This window comes from Pristis pectinata, chromosome 6, assembly GCF_009764475.1.
Source record: "Pristis pectinata isolate sPriPec2 chromosome 6, sPriPec2.1.pri, whole genome shotgun sequence".
NCBI classification, from domain to species: Eukaryota; Metazoa; Chordata; class Chondrichthyes; order Rhinopristiformes; family Pristidae; genus Pristis; species Pristis pectinata.
This window is the reverse complement of record NC_067410.1, coordinates 96,036,862-96,058,641: the sequence shown is the minus strand read 5'-3', so window position 1 is coordinate 96,058,641 and position 21,780 is coordinate 96,036,862. Positions and strand designations below refer to the sequence as shown.

The following is a 21,780-nucleotide window of genomic DNA, read 5'->3' as shown; positions in this document are numbered from 1 at the left end:
CTGCTTCTAACTTCCACACCCAGTCTTCGAAAGTAAAACAAGGCTTTGCAGTACCCATATCTGTGCATGTAATGTAACAGTGAAGATTGCTTATGAGAAGTCCAGCCAAGGACAGCCCAAGGGTAATGACTGCAAAGTTTTTTGTAACAGTAGAAAGACTCTAAAATAGTGTGCAATCCAAATTGTAGGCTATGCAATCAGCAAAAAAGATTTTCAGCGATAAGATGGAGCAAAGTAATTTGGGACATTCCACATGGCATGCCCCCAAGCCCCTGCTGTTCCCAAGCGTGTGTGGCTGTACGGAACCAGACTGCCACATCCATGGTTTATATGTAACTGCAAGCATGACGCAGATTGTATGTTTTCTACTACTTTAAGAGACTGAAACAATTAGTACTATATTAAATCATTTTCACATTGAAAAATTGCCAAGCATCATTATGTGACAGATGTATGTTTTCTGAAGTCATTGAGGGGAAGCAAGATGAAAAATAAGGGTGATGAAGACTATCATCATTTGCCATAAACAGCAGTCGGAATAATTATTTTATGTCTGTAAAACAGTGTATGGAGAAATACAATAAAGGCCCAAGGGATTCTAAATGACTACAGGGTATGAAAACTGATGCCTCTCCTACCAGCTTGGTAGACTAAACTGCACACATTGGCACAGTATTAAACGTTTGCTTTGTTTATTACAATCTTTCTTGGAAGATAACAGAGCTTCCTTTGGGACTGGCAATTGAGCAGGCTAATCGTGGAAGAAGAAAAGATGTAATCACTGGGCATAATTTTGCATGAAAAATCTTGGCCTTGTTTGTCATTCTTTAGAAGCTGCAACACATGGGATAGAGCAAGCTAAGAACTTAATACGTGTGTCTTGTTGCCAAAGGCATTGAACCATAGAGGGCCTACGTATGCAAACGTGTAAAAGAGAAGGAATAAGTAGATGTGGGCCAAGTGTCCTGATCTGCATAACTTCCATATTGCAGAAAATGGAGCAAGTTACCTTTCAGGATAGGGCACAGCTGTAGGACTCAGTGCATCGTTGCTCTCTGGGTGCCTACACAGAGGCTTCAGTCACAGAGTCACACAGAATACACAGCATAATATACAGGCCATTTGGTCCATCTGGTCAATGCCAGTGTTCATATTCCACTTCAACTCTTCTGTCCCTACTTCAGCTAAGATCTTTTTACAAAGCCCCTTTCGTTTTGAATCATGACTGGACTGGGTCTGTTGCTCGCTATCACCAACCCAAGGTCTCTGGTCTCAGGTCCAGCATTAAGCAACTCTGATAGAAGCACTTAAAAACTATTAAAATTGAAGTAACTAAACACATAAATAATTACATAAATTATTTTTCTTTAAGCATTTTTAAAATTAAATTCCCTTTGCTTCTTATTCCACGTGATTGCAATGCCTATTGAAATAAGTGGGATATTGGACCCCACACCAGGACTGGTTAGCTCCACTATTGGGTTCCATATGTAGTCTAGTAGTGGAGCAAACCAACAGATTTGGCCTCTGAATTGATCAGTAAGTTCCGACATCTGCATTTCTCAGCACATGGGTGGAGATCCAACACTGACAGTTATTTCATGACTAAATTTTGATGGTTCCATTTGGAATCACTGGCAAAACTCAGCACAAAGCAGCCAATTTTGTCAGCCTCCACTGTCTTGTTCCTCCTCTTGAACTCGCAGTGAAAATGGGAGGAATCACGTAGATTCTTCTTGTTCAGTGGGGATAGGGTGTATTTGTTGGAAACTACTCATGTCCTCAGCAAAACCACCCCACCCAGATGTGTAAGGAATGTTGGAAAAAATAAACATCTTTGCCAACTCATCAGAGACATGTAATTATCAAAAATTTAAGGAAGACCAGGTACATTTGAGCTAAGAGTAAAGTTACAACACTTGTGGAGTTGGAAATTCATTTGGTATATATGGGCTGCTAAGAAGAAAATTAAATCTCAGTGCACTAAATGAAGCATTAAAAGTATTTTGTTTAACATCATTTAAGCAGATTTGACTCAAGTGAGTGATTTGATTCAAGACGTTTGATAGAATAACTTCTCAAAAACAGTACCAATGGGTCACTGAGAAAGATAACCTGTGATATTTTTAAAAGTCAAAATAAAAAGTGCACAAAGGCTTTTAAAAGCATGAACAGTTCTTGACCTTTGACATCTACATTTTTTCCCCCAAAAGGTGTAAATACTGTGACCGCTCATTCAGTATCTCCTCCAATTTGCAACGGCATGTGCGCAACATTCACAACAAGGAAAAACCATTCAAGTGCCACCTCTGCGACAGGTGCTTTGGTCAACAAACCAATCTGGACAGACATCTTAAGAAGCACGAGAATGGAAACATGTCAGGTATGCAGCCCCAACTGGAGTTAAGCTATGACTTTGAACTTTTGGACTGCTGTATTCCTGCTCTGTTTATTTTATATGAAAGAAAATAGCTTTGTAGAGTAAACTCTGGATTCCACATTAATCAAAAGATCCCAGTCTGAGGCTGATCATTTCCCAAACAAGTAAGGAAAGGAAAATGAAGGTGTGAGTTATCCTGTACTTACTGGTTGAGCAGCACAAACTGGAACCTTGAAACCTATTACAGGCTCATTCCTGTCCTTTTTAATCAGGAAGTGGAATGAAGTAAGAGTAGCCCCAAAGAGGGAAATATTTGCTTTAAGTAACAATTTGAATTTATATAAGCACTTATTTGGGTACTTAGTGGAATAGTTCCAGGACTGAATGATTTCAGCTACAAGGTTAGATTGGAAGAATAAGATTGTTCTTGGAGCAAAGAAGGTTGCAATGAAATTTGATTGAGAGTGTATAACATCGTGACTGAATTAGATGGGGTAGATGGAGGAAAGCTGCTCCAGTTAGTGGAATGTCCATGGACTGGGAACGACCATTTCAAGATTTGGGGCAATTGATATGAGGGGGCTGAGAGTGGTTATGACCTGGAACTCGCTGCCTGTGGAAAAAAATCAGTCAGGACTTTCAAAAGGAAATTGTTCAGGCACTTGAGAGAGAATAATTTGTAGGACTATGGGGAAAGTGTTGAGCGTTGGTACTGACCAGACTGCTTACCAAGAGATGGGCAAAATGGCCTTCTTGTATGTCATAATGATTCCAGCATGTGGAAAAATATTGCAACAAAAATCACTGAGTCATAATCTTTTAAATATTTGCCTCGATGCTTTCTTTTTGAGAAATTTGAAAAAGTGATTTATAGTCTGGACAAAATGTTGTAATTTAAGACAGAATTAAGCAAGGTCCTGTAAGAAGGATTCAATGAAGGAATTCTAGAATGATGTCCTGTGTAAGGCAATTAAACATCAGGAAAATAATTTTACATTTGGAAGTTGAGGTCTGTGGGTGGTCAACAGGTGACCCAGCAATTGGAGGTGTTTAAGTTAATGAAATCCAGCTCAGAGCACATTGAAATAGTGATGGTTGGGAGTGACAGAAGTGTTGATGAAGACTTTTGCAGCCAGTGGCCCTGTGAAGATCAAATGGCCCACTCGGTTGTGGGATGGAAGCTTCAGAAAGGTTTTATGGAAGGAATTACCAGGAATGTGGAATTAATGACATTCCTTATAGGGTGTGTCTCCTCATCCCATGCATTTGCCAAGGACTGCCTCTTCGCCCTCCCAGTAGTTTCTGAAGTGCCATTGCCTGGCACATAAAGGATTCTGTTCAAGCTAAACTCTATTCAACATCAACCAGGACTTGAATAAATTGAAGTGACTCCTGCCTACATCAAGAGGTAACATCAGTCACTAAATGGCAGTGAGCAAGTGAGCAGTTGAGCAGTTAGGGTAGTGGTCAATGTACTTCCACAGATTGAGGTAGGAAGACCAAATGTTCCATTTTAAAGGTCTTTCTGCTCTTTGTTAAATTTCCTGCCCCTCCCCCTTGATATTTCTAAATCCCTGTATTGAGGACTCAGCAGAACAAGTCAGCAAAGCTCAACGTGACTGACGTTTATCTGAAAGATATCAAAAACTGGCATATAGCGATTATGGCCACACTATCACACATGAGTAAATGGCAGATCGAAACGCAGCTTTTTTCAAGCTGCAGCAAGAGGAATCGTCTTTGTGTTTGTGAGCAAGGCTTGTTGAAATCCAAGAATAAGGAAGACCACAGCAGTTTATTTTGGCATAGTGTCTCTACAGACCACAGTTTCTGAAAGCAATGCCTTTCACAAGAGGGGGTAACTGGACCCCAGACAACTTGGTTGAGTCAAAATAGGTGTTGGGCAAGTAAACTATCAGCTGCTGTTTTTTAGTTGTGATTTTTATTTTGTCCTTTCTGGTTCTTAATAATGATAAACAAGGGAAATACTTGTCAGTGAAGCAATACTTACGATGAAAGCCCAACTACCAGGGAAAAGAACAGTAAATTGGACTCTGACAAGCCTACGGTTAATGCTGATGAAATCCTAGAGGAGCTGTTGTTACCATATCAAAGATTTGGGGCATATTCTATTCTTGGAGCAGACAAGAACTGTCTCATCCAAAAATGTAATTAGAAGCTTCAAGCCATTGCAATTTTTTTTTGTTCCAGTGCATTTTCTTCAGTTTAATTTTTAGTTATACTTGAATTTGTTAAGGTTTAATGGCATTGGTGATTGAACCACTGTATAGTGTGCTGCTTGTAAACAGAGAAGCAGATTCCTCTTTTAACAGAACTTTTGAGTCCCCGTTTTAATTTGTGATTGTGATTGTCCAAAAAATTACTGTCAGCATCATTGTCATCTAAGAACTTTATGTATAAAATGTCACCAAAGGTGTTACTCCATTTACAAATTATAAGTTCATGCTTCTTTCCAAAAATAACAGTGAGACTTATTTTGGGTGGTTCTGTTTAAGAACCAGGCCCAACTTTCTGATTTCAGGACATTATTGGCACTTGTGTCTGGTTTTTATGTGTATATCGCATAAAATGTTTTGTTCCTTTTCTTTCAGTGTTTTTGCCCACTTTTTGTTTAAATCATGTCCATCAAGAAATTGGATCATGCACTTCCTGTCACGCTTCACCCTTACATGGATTTCATTTGTCCATTATATGTTCCACACATGATGACATAATCTGCAAGCATGCCTTGTTGTATTGACATAACAACAGAAATTGCAACAAAAGTTGCAACATATGACCTTTCTAGATAATTTGCAATAAATCTCCCCTCCCCTAGGATTTCATGAAGAGCTGTCTTTAAGGGTATGGGTCGAGCAATGCAGCAATGTCTGTGAAGCTCACATAGTAGACTTTAATGCTCTTAAAGGTGAATGAGCCACAACCTCTAAAAGCAGGATATCCCAATTTCACAATTTATATTTTGTGACTTCTGATTTGGCAGTATTACTAAGTGTCGCATCCATATAGTCCACTGATATGCCTAAAGTTCAATTTCTTGGCACAGATGTTCTGTGTGATTTTATCTTCGGCCTTTTTACATTTTGCCAAGCCTTCTCCTGCTCTGCCAGTGCAACATTGTTGAACGTTTGAGGGAAACTTCATTAACATCTGTCAATGTTATGGGGGAGGAGCAGGGGACCCCACCTCCCTACCACCGCCACCTACCTCCCTTAAATTTATGAAATTCTATGAATAGGTGCCAATAATAAAATATGAAAAATAGGAGCAGGAATAGATCATATTGGTCCTTCCAGCCTACTTCGCTATTCATCAAGATCATGACCCTGTGTGATCACTATGTTTTGTTATCCCCTTAATATCCAAAACTCTGTCCATCCATGTACGCAGCCGCTGAGGATCCACAGTGCTGAGGTAGAATGTTCAAAAAATTCACAATCATCAAGAAATCTCTCCTAACCTCCATCCAAACTGGAAGACACCTTGTCCTGAGGTGATGCCCTTATTTTGCCTTTATCTCCATGCTTAGGTAGTGGTTTGAATGATAGGGATAACTCACAATTAGCTTTAAAATTTTCACGTGATCAAACTACTTGATTTAATAATTTCATTGGGATGGTAAATCTACTGACCATTGTTTTTTTGCGAGAGATTCACTAGCTCTGCTTGTTCAGGTATTTTCATGATAATGCCACAATAGGGACAAATCTCCAAGCACCTCACTTGATTGGCAGCCCTTCAACCACCCTGGATATTCATTCCTGAATACACTGCAGCCATTCACCCAGTCTACTTTGGCAGCACCTCCTAAATGTATGACCTTGAATACCAAGGAGAGCAAGGAAAGCAAATAAATGGAAACACCACCATCCAATAGCACATCATTCTGATTTGGAAATATATTGCCAGTCCTTCATCAGCGCTTGGTCCAAATCTGGAACACTCTTCCCAACAACATTGTTGGAGTACATTAACCATGAAAGACTGCATTGGTTTAATATGGTGGCTCACCACCACCTCTCAAGGGCAGGAAGGGTTGGGCAATAAATGTTAGTTTTCCCAGCTATGCAGATATCCTAGAAAATCAATAAATAAAAAGAATAATTTGCTAAGAAATCGACCTGTTGCAGCTCCTACCACCTCAAAGAGGCAATGAAGGATTGGCATAAATTCTGGCCACTCACCAAGAAGTGATAGAAAGAACATTGAATGTACATTTCTCACATCCCACAGCTTGTCAACCCCATTTGTTGGGTCCCCCACCCAATAGTTATAATGCTTAATGTTGCCAATTTTTTGCAGGGACTGCAACATCTTCACCTCATTCAGAAATAGACAGTAGCAGTGCTATTCTGGATGATAAGGAAGATTCCTACTTCACCGAAATTCGGAATTTCATTGGAAACAGTAACCACACTGAATGTTCCCCAGGGCACTTAGAGGAGAGGTAAGTGATGTGCCTTGCATGTTCTGTTCTTGATAAAGAAACAAAAGCACCTTTGTAATACCACTGAAAAGCTTTATTGATTTTGTTGTATAATTTTTGCCATGACTTTGAGTCAATCAAAATGCCAAAGTGACAAAATGAATTAATTATTATCCTTCGAACAAAGAAAGTTGAGAGGAAATTTGTAAGATAATGACTAGTTTAGATAGGGTGGATAAGCAAGGCTGTTCTAATATCCAAGGACCAGAGCAAAAAGACAGAAGGCGAATGTAAGGAAATCCTTTTTTGCTTGGAGAATAGTTAGGATCTGGAATTCATAAGAATGCACATAAGAGTGGTGGAAACAGGATTAGTCAGTACCTTCAGAAGGGAACTGGATAGGTACTTGAGAGCTAGAGATTGGGACTTGATGGGATTATTGTGCTAGGAGCCAGAGTACACACAATGGGTTAAATGGCTTCCTTCTGTGCAGTAACAATTCTGTGATTCTAAGGACTACTGAAGGGTGTCTGATGCCCTGGGAAAATGAAATCTATGAAAAACATTGTACATCTCAAGGTGTAGTAGACGCATTGGCCTGAATTTTACTGAATAATGTTTGCGACCTGGATTTCCCATTGTCCATACTTACCCAGTTTGGACTATAAAGTCAAAATTGCTGGCCAAGACTGCCCTTTACAAAATCAGCAAGGTCTTGCTGGCACCAAACTCCACCACTACAGTTGTCAGGCCACATCGGTGTGACAGGACAAACTCACCCATAAAGCTGCTGAAGAAGTCTTTTTACCAACAGCAAAGTCACACCCGAGGTTTGACATCAGTCAAATTTGTCAAAGTTTTGTGCTGCTTCTGAATGTGGCTGATATTTTCAAATGTGCAATATCTATCCTAAAAGACAAAATAAAGAATTGTGTGTTTAAAAAAATTACACCTTTTTTACAGAAAGTCAAAATAAAACCACTTTTGAAAAGAATAAGATTATTGCGAACACAGATAATGAAAAACAAAGTAATTTACTATTCCTCTTCATGGCTGTAAAATCTCCTTTAAAGTTAATGGAGTTGCAAATTCTGGGGCAGGAACAGTGAGCAGATCCTCCAGTGTAAGTGCTGAAGAACCTTGCCTCATTTGTGCTCTGTCTGGACTCCATGCAGTGCCAAGCAGAAGAGCATACTGACCGATTCATCAAATGGAGCCTATCCACAAACTCAAGACTTCCTCAGAAGCACTGAGGTCCCAATCTTGCAATAAATGCTGGCAGTTCACTGCAGAACTGCCAGCATTTGCCAGCAAGAATCGGCCCAGTGTATCTGGAATGGTGCAGAGTTTGAACTGAAACTGCACATCTGCCAAAAATTGGGCCAGGAGTTGTAAGCAATATCCAAAAAGCAAAACAATCTGGCATTGTTCTGAATGAAGGAAATGTATTCTGGTGCTCACAAAGATGAGAGGGCAAGAAGGAAAATTGGGCAAAGGTAACATGCAAACTTTTGGAGAGAAAATAATACCTACATTTGAACAAAATTTGGACTCTCTTTGCATTCTCTATAGGTCACCTTGGCTTTGCTACAAAGTTCATCCAGCTAAAAGAGTTGGTCTTTTCCTATGGGGATTACTTCAGTCCTTAGTCACTCAACACACAATTAGCTTGCAGCAGTCAAACAGTAATTTTAATAAATCTGTGGCCTGGCCTCCTGTTTTGCAGATGTGACGTGCAGTCTGGCTATTGAGTTACAGAATTGAGAACAGCACTGAAAAGGATACTCCCTTTTTAATCATCTACACCTGTAACTCATTAAGAAAACCGAAATCAAAAGAATAATTTTGGCACCATTGTAACAACAAATTCTTTGTTATTTTAATTTATTGGCTTCCACGATGTAACTTGCAATGGAATCATATATCCATAGTCACTCGTCTATAATATGTGCTTAAATGCCATTAAGGAGGTAAATTTAGCTTTTTTCCTTTTTGAAATCAAAGTTTCCAAAGAGAGCTAAATACATCCATATTATGATTCTAAATCTACCCAAGAGTACACAAGCTTACAATTCTTGAGGGATAAGATGTAAATGGTCAATAATGTAACTTAAACCATTAATTTTCTACCAAAGTTAAAAATGCTAAATATTAACAAAAATATCTAACAAGGTACGATTAGTAAGTTAGCATACTTAGTAATGCAGGAAGCATGATTAGTGATGTAGGAGGTATGATTACAAAAGCTGATGTTGTGGATAGCAAGGAAAGTTGTACTGTAGATGGGCAAAATGGCTGACATGGTCTTGGTAGGTTGAAGGGCCAGTTTCTGTGCTATACTAATGACTCCGTGATTCTTATTAAAAATGGGATTAGTTTAAGATTAATTAAAAGAGTGGTTGGTCGTCAGTGCAGACTCAGTGGGCCAAATGGCCTTTTCCTTGCAATATCTCTCTATGACTCTAAAGACACATATGCTTCCATGCAAAAACTGATTGTACTGCAGATGTTCACAGATCATTAGATACCTTGATTCTACTCAGGTTAGTTCATGGTCAGCAAAGCCCAAAATCATTTGAGTTTTTCAAAGTCCATCATCTAGGAGATTGTAGTGGTGTTTTTTACAATTGAAGACTAGCATTTTTTACAATTGAAGACTGCAGGCAGATTTCAGTTCTGCCCAAGTTGTCCCAGAAATGTACATCTGTTTTACATATCGGTGAAGCATGTTAAGAAGAATTACAAGAATTAAAAGACCACAGGGATTCTTGGGCAGGACCAAGTATGTTGTAACATTCTTTGTGGATGTAAGTAAGGAAATGAGGTACAAGGTTGGTTTATGTTTCTGGGAGCTTCATATTTTCAGAACATATCGCTTCCATAAAAGTAATGATCGGATGATTTAAAGTTTCAGATAGTTGGAATTATGGAGGATTTTGACTAAAACAAAATAGCAAAAATCCTCAAAGCATTTCACCAAAATATATATTGCGCTAATCTTCCATTTAAGGCAGTAGATCTACTTGGATCTGCCAGCTTTTACTAACTTAGGTGGGCAATATCTTGGGACTCACAAACACTTGCTGAAGTCCACTCGGCCAAGTACAGCTCATGGGAGTCCAGTGAGCAACACTTCTTCAGATTTTCCTACACTTAGGCTGGGAAATCTACCTGCTGAGCCAGGTTAAATATGGTCCATTGATTTCATTTGGAAGAAGTCTCTGTGAGGAGAGTGGTAAGTAAAAATTCTTTTTTTAGTTACTTTAATTCAGTTCCTTTAAAGGTATCTGATTGTCTTTCATTTTCTGTGGTTAATGTTAAATCTGAAGTTAATAGAATCACACTTTTTAAATTTTGTTCAATTTTTCAATAGTTCCTGATTGTTTTTGGATGTCAAGGACATTCAACCATTCAATTTAAAGAAGTCTGAACTGCCTTTGAGCCTTGGGGCAGATTCTCTCCAGCTAATATAGGCATTTTGGGAGTGGAGCTTGCAAAACATTGGGCCTCTTTGATGAGTATGAAACTTCCTTACCAGGAGAAGAACACTCACCGGAACTCAATGCAAGAAGTAGAGTGCCCTTGAGTTTGAGTCACCTGCCAGTCAGTGGAAGGTTTGACCACCACCCCTGTTTCCATCTTGCCCCCATCCCTACGCATGTTAACATTTATTTAGATGCTGCAGAAGCTATAGCATAATATTTCACAATTCCACTGGGATTTTTTGAAGTGGTAACTTATATCAAGTTTCTAAGATTTGTTTTGAATTTTGAAAAATATTTAACAAAATTCCAATTGTGTTGTTTTTTAGGAAATCTAAGGCCCATGTTGCGAATTAGCTCAGTATATTGAATATTTACTTGGCAGCAGAAATGGAAGACAATTATCCATCAACAATATCTGGGGGGTAATGATAGCTGAGTTCCCCAGAATTCTGTTCCGCTTGTTGTCTTGTTTACATTAATTCCAAATAAAAAATTAAGTGAAATACTTTGAACAGATATGAGAAAATACAAATTAGGAAACTTTTTTTAATGCTTATCAATTTGGGTTACCAGTAACTCTGGTAAAGATATTGTAAAAATCCATTGAGATCTAGGCAAATTAAACAGAAGTGGTAAGGAATAATAAAGGGATCTTTAAATGTCTCGAAATAGGCAATATTATCCTTGTTCACAATGAATAGATAAAGAATAGCAAAGGTGGAAAATCAGGAAGAATCATGTATGATTACCAAATTTGTTAAGGAGAATGAGACTGTTTTTAACAAATTCAATCAAATTGTAGAATTTGTAGAAATTTACCTTAAATGCAATTGGAGTTCAATTACAATGTGGAGGCCACACTTGCAATATTAAGCTGGTTTGCCTCACCTACAACTGCTGTAACTGCTGGAGTGTACCTTTCCTTCAGTCAAAAAGTGGCTGGATTGGCAGTGGATTGTTGATCGGCAAGCCGGACACCTTCCAACAGGCTGCTCACTGGAGAGGCCTGTCCCCCACCATGCTGCAGGGAGATAAAATCTCTTCATGTTTGCACCAGTGGGTAGCACAGCCATTCACTGATCCAGCTCCAATATCATTTTCTGGTGCACCTGAACTGCTTAGTGACACTCCCGCCATTGTATTATTTTCTGTCACTCTCTTGTCCAACCATTTAATTTGTCCATCTCTCTTTGCAACTCCTACACAGCTCACTCTCCTACCTAAATTATATCTTCAGCAAACTTGAACATGTCGCACCCTGTCCATTAACCTAAATCATGAATGTAGAATTCAAGCAATGGAGAGCTAGTACTCCTCCCCACGACCCCAGCTAATCACAGCACAACATGATGAAAAGTACCCACTTATTCCTATTCTGTTTTCTGCCCCCTAATCAATATATTTGCAGTCTTATATATTATCCCCCACCCGTGAACCTTTATATAACAACCATTTATGTCATACATTATAAAGTACATTCTACAAATCTTGATATTCTAGATCTATTGGTTTTTCCTTAGCTCTCCTGTTGCAACATCAAGAAGTATATTCCTTTCATGTTGACTCTGCTCAATCATACTTGTGATATTCTAGGTTACCTGTTACCTGTTACTATGTGAATTTGGGCATTTCCCATAATCTGATGTCAGCCTACATAGCCTATTGTTCTCTATTTCCACTGGCTCTGTGTTCTCAAAAAGAGTGCTACATTTGTTGCTTGGTCATCAATGGAACTGTTCAGAATCTAAGGAATCTAATGCAACCAATATTACTGCAGCCACTTCTTCTAGAACACTATGGGGCATGCTACCAAATCCAGGAAATTTGTTGGTTTATTCCCCCTTCCACCCCTTTAATTTCTCTAGTACTATTTTTCTTTAGTAATATTAACCATATTACATTCTTTGATCCCACAAGATTCTATAGAGAAGATGGATATAAAATTTGTTAAAATCCTCAGGTATTTGTTTCCCACCGAGTCATTCCCGCCCATTACAACTTTTGCCTTTACTTCTAAAAGACCACTGTTTACTCTTTTTTTTACATACTTGTAAAGGCTTTTCAATTCTTTTTATACTTCTTATTAGTATATGAATGTTTTAGGTTCACCCTCTTTTTGCTCATCCATCTTGGTTCTTACAATTCCCTGAATCTTCAGGCTTATAACTCTAAGCAATGTTTTACACTTTGCCCTTTCTTAAGATTAAGTACCCTGAATTATTTAATTCCCTACCTTGCTCACCATACAGCCACATAAATCAGTAAATTAGTTTATTATTGTCACATGTACTGAGGTACAGTGAAAAGCTTGTTTTGCATACTGTTCATACAGATCAATTTATTACAACAGTGCATTGAGGCAGCACAAGGTAAAATAATAACTTAGTGCAGAATAAAGTGCTACAGTCACAGAGAAAGTGCAGTGCAGGTAGACAATAAGGTGCAAGGTCATAATGAAGTAGATTGTGAGGTCAAGAGTCCATCTTATTCTACTAGGGAACCGTTCAATAGTCTTGTAACAGCGGGATAGAAGCTGTATATCAGATAAGACATATCTGTAATGTATGTTAGATCAAATCTCTTTAGCTCTAATTGTGACATTAGCTCTTCTTGATTATTATGCCTGTTGTGCGCATTTGGATACAATGCCTTTAATTTTATCACTTTTCCTTATTTGATTTTGTTCAAGGATGCTTTGTTAGTGTTAGGCTCCATGGTCCAGAAGCTCATTCCTGATCAGTAATATCTAATATAGTAGCAATAGCGTTTTGTACTCTGCCTTTCAGTTTTGTTCCACTGGAGTCAATAGAGCTGAATTTCAGAGGTAGAGTTCAATGCACTGCCACTATTATACAGTGCACTTTTCAATTCTGACCAGGGACAAATTTCTAAGCAATTCCATCTTTCACAATGGACTTGATCTTTCCCTTTAAATCTGTACACTTCCTCTCACTGAAACTCTCACCACCTTTCTATCCTTCAAAGGACAAACACACACCTGAGAGTGCTCAGAAATGAATACTCTCCAGATTTAAAGCTCTGAACTGTGAACAAAATATTACAGGGCCAGGTTTTTTTTACACAAATAAGTGATTCATTGAGATCATAATTCAATTTTTAAATGTTGAGTGACATTAAAAATCTAGACCAGTAATTCCCAATCTGGGGCGCCAAAGATTGCAGGGATCCATGAAGCTTTAATAATATTGAGATAATATAGGTGGAAAGTAAAAATAAATAAAATATAGATAGCAGTTAGCTGTCCTAGTTATAGGACTGCTAGCATTCCCTAGTAATTGCCAGGACATCCCCTACTCCTTAAAAGGAGCATTCTGTGACATCAGTCACTTATGGTTGTCATCAGATTTTACCAAGTGTGAACAATTGGGGCTTTCATTGAAAATAGTGTAACTGATGGTGGAGTATGTCGTTTAAGCACAGAACAAGACCAAACAAGTGCAAAATTAGCAAATGAACTCAAGACTGTTTACACAAACTGAAAGGTGTATTGGCACCCAAAGTAATTAATCGTTTGTTATTCATTTTAATGAGGATTTAGAGACATTTCTCAGCAGGGGTCAGGTTCATTGCATAAGTTAATTAGGACCAAGATGATAAGGGAAGGACTGGAGGTTACTGAGAATGTGAATGGAGCTAGATAATTGTTAATTCCTTCTCTTTGTTGGTGCTGTTCATTAATTTTGAAAACATTGTAAAATTTCTAAGAACTTTATCTTTTGAAATATATAATTCCAATTTCTCATAAAATTCATCAAATGAAGTGTTGTTCATGGCCGAGAAATTGTTCTGGACCTTAAGGTGGGGCATTAAACGAATCACATGGAGAACCAACTTGGGAGCCCCCAACAGCAATATTAACCCTTATCTGTGTTATTTTGATGGAAAGCAGACAGATTGTGGATCACAGTGACTGGTGAAGGGCAGAGGAGAATTCACCTGGAGAGATAGAAGTAGTGAAGCTGGAATGAGTGTATGAGTGTTGTTTGCTCTACATGGGCCTCGCATGCACAAATTAATTTTCTGCAAGTGATGTCCAACACTGCATTGCACACTATTTGACATCACTGTGATGTCTGGATGTCCCATGTGTAATTAATTCACATGCATGGAGGACCTGAAACAAATTTATCAATCTGCATGATCCATGCTATAGGTACCTTTACATGATACACAAACTATTGTGCAATGTTAACACATTCTAAGCACATAACTGTGTACATTTTGCATCGTATCTTAGTAGATGTGTCTGTCATAAATTTGGATCCTTTTCTTGCACTCCATTCAAAAATCAGACACACTAACAGTTCAGTAAGGTTATACAGGAGCTTAGAAATTGTCATCAGTAGGTCAGCTTTAGAAGCAAGTTTGTAATCATGGCCAGAAAGTGTAGTGTAATGTAAACATTCCAATATGTATTTCCTCAGTGCTACCACTATTCGCCACCATGGTTTTGCATGAAGTGCAGCTGGAAATCTGTCCATACATGTGAATATAATTTCTGTAACATTGCTGTTGAAGAGATGATGTTATACTTGGACCAACTGTGAGGAAAATCCAAGAGAAGCAAAATTGTCAAAGGCAGTGCTGGCACGAATAAACTCAAGTAATTCAAAGAGGGTGATTAAATGAGTAGATTACACTCCCACCATGTTACAGAAGTTACATGTCACTGCCTGCGTTAATTTTGCATAAATAGAATCAAGATTACTGGAGAGGCTGCTTGATAAAGCTAACCTACCATTTGTGCCTGTGTTTTATGAATTAGTCCCACATAAAGAAGTGCATCTTTTGAAGTATCAGTGCTACGTTGAAGTGCCGCCTCTGGGAAATTGTTCACAATTTGCCCTAACACGGCTGTCATTTCCCTGACGTATGCTGCACATGTAAAGTGGGAGAAAACTAGAACAGCAACTTAAAGTGAGATGTCCCAATTCACTGATACCTTTAGGACAAACTTGGCTTCAGGACAAAATGTAGTTCCCACTTGGCACACCAGAAATGCGTGAAGCCAAACTTCAGACTGTAGAATCTTTGTTTAAACTAGTTTAAATTTTCTTGGCATTTTCTAGGATTCAGTGCAATTGGGAACTTATTTTGCAATGTTCTCCTATGTTGAATATGCAGATGAGAGTCAACAGGAGGAGGAATTATTTGACTACAGTGTCTTGTGTCCTGCTTCTGTGCCATGCAGCAGGTCTGCTGTGGCGGGCAGAGAAACCAGATGATAATGCTATAGATGTACCCATGAAAGCTGAGGCTTGGCAGGAGATGTTGGCAGGTTGCCCCATTTCCTGTAGGAAATCTTCTACACTGCAGAAAATATCTTGCTCACTATCAGTGATTGTCAAGGTCATGTGCCATTGAGTTTTTACATACTCCCTCTTCCAGTCTCCGTAATTTCATCTTCACAATAGTCCATTAATAGGACCGTGAGAAGTTAACAATATTCTGACTAACTCTTTGCTTTCCCAGAATCCAGAGGGCCATCAACTGCAAAGCCAAAGTAGCTGCTATCACCTTCAGAATGTTGCTAACATTTGGCATGATGTTAAGAGGCACTTGAATTGGACTGATCTTTTCTCTTATTGGAAATGGCCTGATGTAGAACAAGTGCTATCAACCACTGATGTCAGGGCACTTACATTCACCTCTCCTCTGGAATTCAACTCTTGTCCAGATCCTGATCATGTTTATGATTTGTTTGAAGCGAAAGAGCAACATTTAATTTGTATGGCAACTCTCACCTTGACTTATTGGCTGTAAAAGACTTTGGTACATAAGTTATTTATACTTTTGAAGTGAAAACATTTGTTTTGGAAGCAAAGGGGTTCCTGTTTGAGGTTGATGAAGTCTCACGATCAGCAGTACATTAAGCAAACAGTTGATGTATTTTTATGCATTGAGGAAGACTATTATTCAACACAGTAGCAGAAAGCCACGCTCTTCACAGAGTATACAGCACAGAAACAGTCCTTCGCCCAGCATGGCCATGCCAACCATCTAGTACCTATCTATACTAATCCTATTTACAAGCACTTGGTCAGTGCCCTTCACATAGTGTGATTAGGTTTTTCTTATGAACATGCGGAGTAAGCCTGAGTTTGACACCTCATCTAGAATTCAAGACATTGAACTATGCAGTACTCCCTGAGTATTGCCACTGAAGTGTTACTTAAGATAATGCTGCTTAACTTATTTGGTCTTGGACCCGCGACCTTCTAATTCAGAGGTTGCAGAGCTTCCTAAATGTACCATTTCAGATTATTGTCTATGATACTTGAGGCTCCTGTCAGTGCATCTAAAAGGCAGAGTATGATAGTATCTGCTGACGTGCTGTTCTGATTATTGGTTTCTTATAAAAATCTAATTTAATAATGGAAAATCAGAGTGAATTCTCCCAACATTGCATGTAAGGTGCACTGTCCAACTCGAAGTGCATTCACCAATGTGCTTAGCAATTTACGGACAAAGCTTTTCAACTGTGTGAAGTAACAAGTTATTGAGCCATATAGTTTGATGATGGATTACTCCATGACCTTAAGGTTTGATACTGAACCTTTTTGTTCCTCCTAAATTGTTTTCCATTACTTTTCTTGAAAGGAATTTTTTTAGCTTTTTTTTCACTCAGTTTCATTAACCTCCAGAGCTATGTTTAAATCTAAGATTAGGTGCACATTTATTTCTTGTTCTTGTTAATTTTGCATAACATTTTTAAACATCACAGAGATTACAGAGATAAAAATCTTCCCAGGTCACTTCAGTTTTCCCCCTCTTTGTAATGGTAACAGGAATGATAGAAGTATCAAAGCTGAAATATGCAAGATGAAATTTGATTAAATTAACATTACGTGCACATTAAGACTTCTTGGTGATCAAGCTTTTTGGCCAACATCTGGCCTCAACATGTAACAATGCAGGAAGTTGGTAAAGAAAGTTGAGGTCAGGAGGTCATATAATGTTTCCTTTCCAACTCCTGCACTTTCAGCTGCTTTTGATGGATATTTTATCCTCTGCAAATTGCTGCATTTGAAAGTGTAATTAGCGATTTTGTTTTCTTAATCATCTAGCCTTATACTTTTGGTTTAGAGCCAGTTCTACATCGTTTATGACAGACCTGCAAGCTGGCAGTTTGAACTGTGCTCAATCTTACCCCCTTCATGTCTGTCCAATTCTCATTATTGTCATACATTGATAAGGAGAGACTAAATACAGCATTATTTTCTCAGCAGATCTAATGCAAAAATAAATAACAAGGAATTCTTGTTTCCCTGCCTTCCTATTCTTGTTAAAGTTACTGCCTCACTGACTTCCATTTGCAATCTTTGCAGTCTGATTATTGAAGGAGATACTGAACAGACAGGAAATACAATAGAGAACAGTTGCATGGAGTGGAAAAAAAAGGGCAACACATGAGATAGATAAGCTGCAGCTTGGAAAAAAGTGTAATGGGAAGAATACAATACTGACCAATGTTTGGACATTGCAGTTTTTTAAAATCTCAGGAACATCTAGCGCAAGATTGGACATATATATTGATAACAAAAAAATGTGCACTATAGCAAGTGTAGAGTATTTAACTCATACCAACAAGATATATATTTTTCTTGAGTATAAGAGAATGATACTACCTGATTAACGCTTTTCCAAATGAAACTAGAAATGACTCTTTAGGGAGATATTCTCAAAGTTACCAGTTTATGTTTGTATTCACTCCTTCCCACTTCCACAACCTGCTCTGGCATTAATATCAAATTTTAAGACATTTTAAGAATTCTTGTAGTGGCATGGAATTTCTTATCTTTAAGATCTTATATGTCAGATGAACTTCAGTATAACTGTACAATTATTTAGCGGAAAAGAATCACACAGAAGTAATATGGAGAACTTTTCCATTGGAGCACAGTGGAACTGCCTCAGTTATATTGGTTCTCTGAATCTTCATAATCAGAAAGGTCAACAATGGAATAGGGTGAGGACTTACACAAGGGCAGCATTCCTACATTAAAAAAAAGGGGAACAAGAGACTCATCTCCAGCTCTAGCACCAATGACATGTCTTCCAAAAGTGAATTAGTCAAGATGGCTTCCTTGCTATTTCTTTGCTCAGAAGATGGTTTCCTTGTTATTTCTTTGCTCAGAACCAACCTTACTTATAATTAGTCTTCTTTAGATGAGTCAGGATGGCAGAATTTAATCCCCAAACAGAGCAGTGAGTTTACTTTCTTGTGCCTATCTCTCATGTAATGTCAAATATTCTACATTTAGAAATCCACAGTAACTGACTCTCTTTTGCCATTTCAGCAGGGCAGCTCATTGATGAGGTTGTAAGTTTCATTTGAACATATTGCAGCTTGCACTCAATTAGTTCAATTTCCACTGAATTTTAACTAATAATGCTAAACACTATGATAATCTATGTGTACCTTTCTGTTTCAAATTCTTCCTTCGAAGCAGTAAAATATGAAAATCTCTCCAGAATGGAAATAGTCCTATTTTTCTTCCAGTAAAGCACAGATAAAGAAGCGTTTTGCACTAAATCAGAAATATTGCAAATAAAACTTATCTCTGTTTTTAGGCTTGTTGGTCATCCTCAATGAACGAATTTAGGAATTGAAGCAAAGCCTTCAGTTCTTGGAGAATATTTAAACAGTGAACTCAAGTGAGGTTAATTATCATGAATTGGATGATCTTGTCAATATTAGTATGCTGCTGGAAACAATTCTAACCTGTACATAAAGTCAACAATTATCCAGAGTTTTATCATATAGAGTACACATGTTGCACATGGTTTATATCATAAGAGACAGGCATTAGGCCAAATGCCTGGTCTCCGTATTCACATGAGCTGACTCCAATGATTAATCTTCTCCATTCTACTGCTTTACTTTAATTTTGCCTTCACAAACTGTTGAATAAATCATCTATTTTTATTATTATTGCAAAAAGATCATTTCCTGTCTTTTGTACCAAGTCTAATCTGTAAACCAATTATTGTAATTGTTTCTGTGGTTGGGAGAGAAAGACTGATGTTGTGGAGTTTCAGGACTGGGTTGGTGTTTCGAGACTGACATAAAAACACGTCTTGGATTGCAATCAGTGAATCATTTGTCCTTACGGTTTCAGACGATTTACCAAATAATGCTTTTCCTGCAGAATTGATAACGGTTGATGTCATTGTGATTTCTGCAAGTTACACCACATTCTGCTGGCCTGATGCCCTGGGCTATTTGGGTTAGATCTCACCAGAAAATGTATTTATATCTGAGTATAAATGGTCAGTGGAATTTCCCCATTGCTTCTCAGCATTCTCCTTTCTCTTATAAAAATGAAGGCATTCCAGATATTTACTTGTGCGTTGCGAGCTCTTGACTTTATTAGTTGCAGCCTGCTTCCTTTCTTTACAAGGACATAAGGACTTTTAGGAATTAAAAAGGCCATTTGAGCAAGTTAAATCTTCCCATTCCCTCCTTTACTTTGTGTTTCCCAACACAATGAAGCTTACTGCCAAACAGTTTGGACATGCAAGCAACTTGCAGACATTGAGGTTATGTCATTGGTCATCTTCCAGTGTCCTTTCTGGGAAGAATGCATTGGCTTCCCCTTTGCTGCTGCTGTTCCTTCAACAGAAAATAGAGAATATAGAATAAAAGGAAATATTTATATCGTTCCTATTTCAGTCTTGGGTGTTCTCAAAGTGCTTTACAGCCAATGAAGAACTTTCATTGTAATGTCTCCAATGTAACAGGAAAAGAATTTCAGAATTCCACTACATCCCACCTGTCTGTCTCTGGTCTACAGTGCACATACTGAACCTCTGCTATTATTCCAATGTCTACTTTCACAGTTCTGTACCCATTTTAAACTTTCTTCAGTGTCCTGAATAAGATATCTATAGGATATTTATTTATTAGTCACACGTACATCGAAATACACAGTGAAATACATCTTTTTGCGTTACTGAGAATGTGCTGGGGGCAGCCCGCAAGTGTCGCCACTCTTCCTGCGCCAACATAGCATGCCCACAGCTCCTAACCTGTATGTCTTTTTGGAATGTGGGAGGAAACCAGAGCCCCCAGAGGAAACTCACACAGACACATGGGGAGAACGTACAAACTCTATACAGACAACGGTGGGAATTGAACCCAGGTCGCTGGCGCTGTAAAAGCTTTATGCTAATCACTACATGACCGTGCCATCATTATTTCAATGATCAATATCCAAGTAGATTAAGAATATAAGAAATAGGAGCAGGAATAGGCTATATGGTCATTCAAGCATGTTCCACCACGAGATCATGGCCTCAACTCCAAATTCCTGCCTGATTCCCCACAGCACTTGACTGCCCTAAATTGTATCTATTCCAACTTGAAAGTATACAATGACCCAGACATTCAGCACAATGCTGAATATCTGGGATCGATAAACAGGAGATGACTCAAAAGAAAGACAAATAAACAATAGTAAATCACCTTACTTACTGAAAATCTGAAATAAAAGAGAATGCTGGAATACCCCGCTGGTCAGTCAGCATCAGTGAAGAGAGAAAAACTGAGTTAATGATACAGATTGATGAGCTTTCATCGGTCATATTTAGACCTGACACAAACTGGTTATCTGAAACTCTTGAATTCAGTGTTGTGTCCATGGGACTGTAACATGTCCAGTTGGAAGATAAGGTGCAGACCCTTGAGTTTACTTTGGGCTTCCTTGGAACAATGTAAAGGGGTAAAATCAGAGAAGTCAGAGTAGCAGTTGAATGGAGAGTTACTGTAGCAAGGAACTGGAAGCTCAGAGTCATAGTTGCGGGCTGAGCAGAGGTGTTCGGCACAGTAGTTACCCAATCTGTGTTTGGTTTTCCCAGTGGAGAGGAGACCATATCATGAGTACTGAATGCAATCCCATAAACTGAAAGTGGAAGTGAATCTCTGCTTCATCTGGAATGAGTTTGGGACTCCAGATGGTGGGAAAGGAAGAAGTAAAAACGCAAGTGTTGCATATTCTGCAGTTGCATGGGGAAATGCATTGAGAAGGGGAGTTGGGTGTTCATGCAGATGGAAGACTGAACCATGAAGTCACAGAGGGAATGCTCCCTTCAGAACACTGAAAGGGGAAGGGAAGATGTATATGGTGGTTGCACAATGTTGAACGTGGTAGACATTACAGAAGATGATCTATTAATTGTGGAGGCTGGTAGGATCTAAGATGAGGACAAAGTGAATTCTATTGTAACTCTGGGTGGGAGAAGTGAAGTTGAGGGCAGAATTGTGGAAAATGGATGCAGATGACTGCACTTTTAAGCATGATGCAAGGAAAGCTATAATAAAGAAAAAAGAACAACACCTCAGAAGCACAGGACTGGAAGGTGACTTCATCAGAACAGATACAGTGAACCTAGAGAAACTGACAAAATGAAATGGAGCCAGTATTTGAAGCAAGCTGGGAAAAGGG

At 38.5% G+C, this 21,780-nt stretch overlaps 1 protein-coding gene across 8 annotated transcripts in view; it reads left to right on the top strand.

Moving 5' to 3' along the window:
* The window catches only part of mecom (MDS1 and EVI1 complex locus), a 358,144-nt gene that overhangs the window by 322,922 nt on the left and 13,442 nt on the right, over window positions 1-21,780 (top strand). For all 8 annotated transcript variants that reach the window (XM_052018370.1, XM_052018369.1, XM_052018371.1 and 5 more), the window contains 2 exons: window positions 2,214-2,383; window positions 6,704-6,848. In XM_052018370.1, the coding sequence (XP_051874330.1) occupies window positions 2,214-2,383; window positions 6,704-6,848 (315 nt within the window). The remainder of the gene's footprint in view (window positions 1-2,213; window positions 2,384-6,703; window positions 6,849-21,780) is intronic.